Here is a 7,325-nt window from a genome sequence, read left to right on the forward strand (position 1 = left end):
GGCAACTAGTACTGGTAAACTGATAGACAGCCTGCCCAGGAACGATAGCATATCATATCATATGTGGATTAAATATTTGCCAAACGCCATGAGGATAAGAAGGCTTGATATTACATAGAGTTATTTTGGTAATGTTCCAATTGACATTACGCCGCCTGTCAATCAAATTGGCAGGGGTACAGAGATAAGCCAATCAGCGATCGTTATCAGTTCCACGCTAAGATGCCTGCGAAGTCCACCATTTTCCTTAGACAAGCTACTTGTCTAAGACAATGGTGCAGAAGTAATTTAGACTGAAGTCATTTTAATTTTCTGTAAATTTATAGCTTTTTTAATTAATATTTATGATTATAAAGTTACCAAATATACTGACATATTGACAGATCGAGTAAGTTAGTTTATTATACAAAAAATCAATAAATTTCTACACATGGAAAAATAATTAAGTACGAAACATTTATCCCGGCTATAACACAAATTCATTGAAAAAGAAAAAAAATAAACAAATCCACTTTTTTCATTTCCATTCTATCTATTCATAATCATATTACATATTGCAAGGTCCCAGAATATCCAGAAGATATGACATTTTTTTCGTTTATGAATAAAACGTCAATTAAAACGCAGTCGTAAAAATGCAAATATAATGAGTAAACACAATTAAAAATTGGGCGGAAATATCTAACCTAAATATTTCTATTAAAGTTCAAAAAATTAATATTAGATACTCAAATAGATCTGCTTAATACGAAACTAATACTAATAACATCATGTCTGATTTATGTGACGCTTATTTTAAAGGGAATAAATAACGTTGTGTTTTGTCGTGAATCATATATCAAATGTATGTTCACAATATATAATCACATATAATAAAAAGTTAGCAAGGGCATGAATTTTCTGAATCAATTTTAACAATTCATGAACAATTTAATTGTTATATAAACTGAATTTCGCACATAAAACCCGGAAAATGATTTTTAAATTTTATTTGTGTCACAAATAAATTTTTACTGTTTTTGTTTCGCTACTTCATTTTCAAAATAAAACGACCATAACATAAGCATATACTTTTCTACATATAGTCACTCTTTGAAGTTGAAAGGTATAATGATATTTTGTCAGTTTAAAATTTTCATTGAAGTCAACAAGAAATAACACAATCTTTGCAAAACGCTTCATGCGTCATTAATAAGTGAATGCAGATTTTTTTAAACCTTTTTTTTTTTTAAATACTGAAAAATAGAACTACTATTCAATAATACCATTAAAAGCATCAAAGTTTTATATATACAAAATTTATATAAGGTAAATTCATTGGTAACATTCATGGTATAACAGTTTTTCGAATACATCGGTACCGTATGTATGTATGTAGTTGTATGTAGTTAATGCTTAATGAGGGTCCATCCGCGCATAAGGGCACAAAAAGCAGCTTTCGCTGTCGAGTACGGACCCCGGACATGTCACCAGTCATGCCCTTAAAGAGTTAATTTTGAAGTACAAAGTGATGATAATTTACCTCCATGCAATTTCCACGCAGTATTAGCCAAAGATATGAATTTTGAGCCAAAAGTAGGTCACTGTACGGCGGCCAATGAGAACCTAAATGTACAGTAACCTGTGACAATATGAAAATAGTAGCCCTGAAAAGGGCTGTTAGTGCCAGCAAATGGCTTGCCTTACAAGCCGTCTATCTGTACTAGGGGCTCACGCACCCTAGCACACCATACTCAGACTACTGTAGGGCAACTCCCCTCGGCATTAGTCAGGATACCGGCAGCTAAATTCATGCAAACTAAGTCGTGCCGCCTTAAACGTTACCCCGAGCTGTAGAGAACATGCGAACTTGCCGCCTTAAACGTAGCATTTGTCCTTCAATCATCTGCCGATGTCCTGTGCCTTCTCAGCGACTTGCTCGCTCCGAGTGGAAGTGAAAAGGCATCGGTACCGTATTTTGTCTAAGGTTCTTATTGACCGGGTCACGTGAATCAATGGGCGGAGCAGTCCTTTCTCTGGCGTAATGTCAATTGACATAACGCCAGAGAAGAGATTGCTTCGCCCTCTGATTCACGTGACCCGGTCATTCAGAACCTTAGACAAAAGACGGTACCGACGTTTACGCGAAACTGTCATGTCACTTAAGTGATTAAAGAATTTACCTTATATAATTTTGTATATATAAAATTTTAATGCTTTTATTGAATGGTTCAATGTATTATGGTATTTAAAAAGTAACAAATAACTGCATTCACACATTAATGATGAATATAACGTTTGGCAAAGACCTTGTTATATTTCTCGCTGACTTCAAGGAAGCTGTTACTGACAAAATATCATTTTAGTTTACAAATTCAAAGATAGTTAAAATTAATGTAGCGGAACATATAATAGTATATTATATCAATAAAACAGTAACATTTGCAAATGTTTTGAGGTTTTATGTGCGAAATCACTTATATGTAATGCATTTGTGCATAAATTGTCAAAATTAAATGAGAAAATTGCCCTTGCGTACCTTTTTTGTACATGTTGTATGATATATGATTATATGTATATTTGTACATTAGATATTTTCGTGATAAAACGCAATATTATTCACTTCAAAATAAGTTTCGCATATACCAGACCTAGGCTTTAAATTAAAACCGTGATCAGATATGATGTTATTGAAGGAGATGTATTTAAATATTTAATCTTAAATGAAAAGAATTCTATAATACTCGTCGTTCATTCTTATTCCACTATGTAATACAGTGAATACGTCAACATCTGTTCCCTTACATAAAAGTTTAACTAATGGCCCGTCCACTTTGCTTAAAACTCCAACTGTTTTTCAGTGTCAATAATTGTGTTTACTGCTTGCTCTTTAAGAAGTTCTCTAAACAGGCATAAAATTCCTGCAAAAGCGCCAGAAATCGTGGATGATCACCTTGTGCGTAAACGTCTATATAATTTGTAAGATACGCTAGTCCAATACCATTCTCCAAATCTGCTTGAGCCACCTGACCTCCATGACCCGGGTGTCCAAAAACAATACCTCCCTGAAATATAATAACATATCTAACAATTATTTGTAAAATATATTGACAGGCATTTATCTTTCATTTTACAGGCCTATTTCATTCTTGACATAACTGATTCGTATCAAGACATTTTACATTGTTTCGTCATTAGATGTTCATTTTTATATACAGCTAAGTTACAAATTTGGTTTATTTGACTAACTCAAAATATTTTGCATTGAAAAAAAGGAAAATTACATACTTTTGGATTCTTTGAAAATTGCATGCCTACACTGTATGATGCATATAGCGCGGTAACAAGGTCGATCCCTGACACTACGGGCGTAGCTAATTTATTAATTGATTTATTTGACAAGAGCTTGTTTCCCTCCTCTGTCCCTCCATTAGCCAGGATGCCATAAAGTTTAGCATATGCACGTGCGGTGCCAGATGAAAATGCTGACGATATGGGAATTTCTCGCAGATCTGGATTATTGTGCGTAAATACAGACTGTAAAAACAAGCGTTACTGAAATGTTAATTAACGTTAAATATTAGAGTATTATATTGTTAAAATGGAACAGTACGTTTCCAATGTAATATATTCCGTTATTGAGCACAAATAATGTTTGTCTTTAGCACTGTATAGCTCAGAATATCCATGATTTTGAATGTAATTGTATAGCTATTAAACCAAAAAAATTGTGAATGAATTTAGCAAAATACGTTTACTAGTGTGTAGTAAAGATCGATTTCTTTTATCATCTGCAACCACTTCCAATAGTTCCAAAATATAATAGAGGGTAAATACCCAAAAATGTGCAACAACAGCCACAGAAGAACGAGAATTAATATATCAAATGGCTTCAGAAAGGTGCATTAGAGATATTCTTGCATGAAGTATACTATTAAAATGTTAATTTGGCGTTTTGTTAACTGTATTTCTTGATTTAAAAAAAAACATTTTTCTGTGCCATGCTTCCGCCCTGAGTCACGCATATTTAAAACATGCAACAACGTCGCATCTGTCCGTAAATGCATGTTTTTCTCCATAAATGTATACTTGCATACGCAATTTTATGCAATAATGTAATTATATCTCATACAGTAGGGTGAACGTTTCGGTTGTCAAAAATAGCGTTTTTCGTGCGTCCGTTTTTCGTGTAACGTGCGTGCGTATAGCGTGCAACGTGCGTTTGCTGAAACGCTTTCTCAAGCGTGCATCGTTTACAAGCGTTTAACGTTTATCGTTTTTCGTGTATCGTTTTTCGGTTTATCGTGCGTCTGAAAGCCGTGCGTTTTCTTATTTCCCAGAAAACGTTTAGCGTGCGTCTGCGTTCGTCTAAGCGCTTAAGTAAACCGTGTTTGCGTCTGTTACTATATGACAAGTTAAAAAATATTCTTAGATAGGTAATATATTATGTAAATTTGTTGTTTCTTAAACATGTAAGAGATGTTCTCTTGTCCCCTGTCAAAAAATAGAAATATTATATAAAGAAGTATTATTTTGTGATATTTACAGTTAAAGTTTTAAAGTTTTGTAACATCGCGGTGAATACTGGTAAGATTTCTTTATACATGCTTTACGCCGAAGATTAATTAGTTTTAATCCTATTTTACATACGCATAAGATATAATTACTAAATTTTAATTGCAACATGTTTGATATTCAATTCAGCAAACAGGTGTTTATATTGCGTACCAAATATATTAGATATGAGGTTTGTCAGACATCAAATATGTAAGCAGACTAGCACCCCACCCCCTTTACAAGTTCATCTTCTGACTTTTCATCAAAGATGTCCGAATCCTATCCGCATGATATTTAGGGTGATAATTATTTTTAGACAGTTTCCTTCCTATTTTTCCCCTTGACAGATTTATATTGAATATTAACAGCCTGGCAGGAACTCGAACCCTGACACTCGAATTATCAATACGATTCCGCGGTCATTCTTAGTTCCTCTGACTATTTCGGCCGCTTACACGTTTTACTAAAACCTACTGTGTATGCAATATTTCTTCGAAATTTCCCAGGCTTACTTAGCATTTGTGAATTAATTTTTAGCTGGGCTATACAAATGTTTGTCAGTCACAGGGTGAGAAAAAAGTGCATTTCCTGACATGGACTCGACCCGTGACACTCTAAATACCGTACCGCAGCTTACCGACATTTGTTATAGTTTCATTATTTGTACATGTATAAGTGAACATTTTACTAATTATACATTGTACAATTTCTATATTTTGTACAAAAAAAAAATAGCTAGATTATTTTCTAGATAAAAAATTCTATGGTGCTAAAAATATACCATGTTTGGCTTTTTAGACATGTAATCACAACGGACAGGCTAAGCCACCCTTAAAGTTTACAAAATTCCCCCATTTTTGGTCAGCTCATAATCAAGCATAGACTACTATTTTTGTATGTGGGCCTGGGCTTTTACTGTTCACTTACAAACCGTATACATGTAACACTTCAGATAGCGAACAGATGCCCACGCTTGGTCTGGATCCATGCTGGTCGCCAAACTCATTATTTGGTTTTATCGTGATGCGGCTCAAATATATCTTAATCTTATATGAGGTCCATAATATAACCCACTTTGATAAACATATAAAGCTTTCTTATTTTTACTCTGTATATTATTTAAAAATCACTTTTTAGGTTTATCAATCCGTAATCATTACTTAACATAAATACCCCTTTGAATACCCGAGATGAGCCAGTGTCGCCCTTTGCTAAACTTAAAAAGTATATAACCTATCCATATATAAAACCATATAATTCTTTGAAGATTTTTTCTCAGCTGAGTAAAGATAGGTATGCTGTAAGGTTCCCAAGTCACTTGTTTAAACTTCCCTCAATAAGTTATAAACCTCCTAACTGATAAAATTCTAACTATAATATACTTAAATATCACCTATGTATTTATATATAAATTTTTAAAAAAACCTATTTTGCATACTAGTATATCTTTTTTGGGACCTGTACAATTTCAATTGATTGTAATTTTATTTTTCCTACATATCAATTTTATGCTGTCATAGGTAGGTTCAGTTCATTAAAAAGAGCATAATACAAGATCCCTGTGAAAAAGTAATGTAAATCCAAATTAACTTTATTTTAATTAAAAGCTTTAAATAGATGACTTAAAAAAGAAAATTTCAATAATGTCAAATAAGTTAAAGTAAATTCTATGTGGGACCCCAACTATTAAAGAAAGCAGTGCCACATAAAAGTGATACACAGGGTGCATTTTACCTTTAATTAACCTCATAGCAAATGATACAGATTTTTTTTATATAACATAAATCTATTATATTAATTAACAAACATATTTAATTGACTAAAATAAGGTAGTCCTAACAAATTTCATTACAAAATATGAGAAATTATGGCAATTCTAGATGCCTAAAAAAAGAAATGCACTAAAGCACTACAAAATAATGAAAATTTTACCTAATATAAAGAGCCTTGGGGAAATTAAACAAAGCTACAAGAGGAACATTAATCTATCATATTAATTAACAAACATATCTAATTGACTAAAGTAAGGAAGCCCACAAATTTCAGTACAAAATATAAGAGTTATTGCAAATTTCCTAAGATACCTTACTGTCTTAAGATAGAACACCAATTCACTAACAAAATGGGATTTTTACCCTTATCATAACAGCCTAGGAACTGAAACAGAATTATAAGTGCCAACATAAATCTATTATATTAATTAACAAGCATATCTAATTGATTTAAAATAAGAATATCTTCAATAAATTACATTGAATATTCAAAAATTATGGCCTTATTTTCTATGATGTATAACTATACAAAACTTACACACTTAAATTCATTAAAAATGGGAGTAACATTACCTGATTATAACCTCATGGTAAATGAATCAAAGTTAAATAAGCAACATAGTATTATTATATCAAGTTATACCTACATCAAAATTGACTTATATAAGAAAAATTCCCAACAAATTTCATTGAAAATTAAGAAATAATGGCTAATTTTCTATAATGCCTTATAAAATAAATTTCATTATACGTTATTATCACCAAAAATCTTTTTTATATCAATCATGTTTGCAAGTATGTTTTATAATATATATATTTAAGAAATAATATATCCCAAACAGTTGATTTTATCGCTCAATAACATCACTGTTTTGGAGTTCGGATGCGAAAGAATTATAATGATACACATTCTAATGACAAACAGTGTTTTTATCAAGCGATAAATCACTGATTGGATATATATTTCGATTCTATCACGACATCAACAAATTAAATGTTGCTGTACTTGATAGTTAA

At 32.0% G+C, this 7,325-nt stretch overlaps 1 protein-coding gene across 1 annotated transcript; it reads right to left on the reverse strand.

The window, feature by feature from the left end:
* Positions 1 to 287: 287 nt before the first annotated feature.
* On the reverse strand, positions 288 to 3,516 carry LOC132753571 (beta-lactamase domain-containing protein 2-like; the record flags this gene model as incomplete). Its single annotated transcript, XM_060744058.1, has 2 exons — positions 288 to 3,044; positions 3,268 to 3,516. Coding segments are annotated over 2 exons (438 nt in total), but the record flags the coding sequence as incomplete, so codon positions are not given.
* Between the last annotated feature and the right edge of the window lie 3,809 nt (positions 3,517 to 7,325).

This window comes from Ruditapes philippinarum, unplaced genomic scaffold (assembly GCF_026571515.1).
Source record: "Ruditapes philippinarum isolate M1 unplaced genomic scaffold, ASM2657151v2 ctg15688_1_1_1_1, whole genome shotgun sequence".
NCBI classification, from domain to species: domain Eukaryota; kingdom Metazoa; phylum Mollusca; class Bivalvia; order Venerida; family Veneridae; genus Ruditapes; species Ruditapes philippinarum.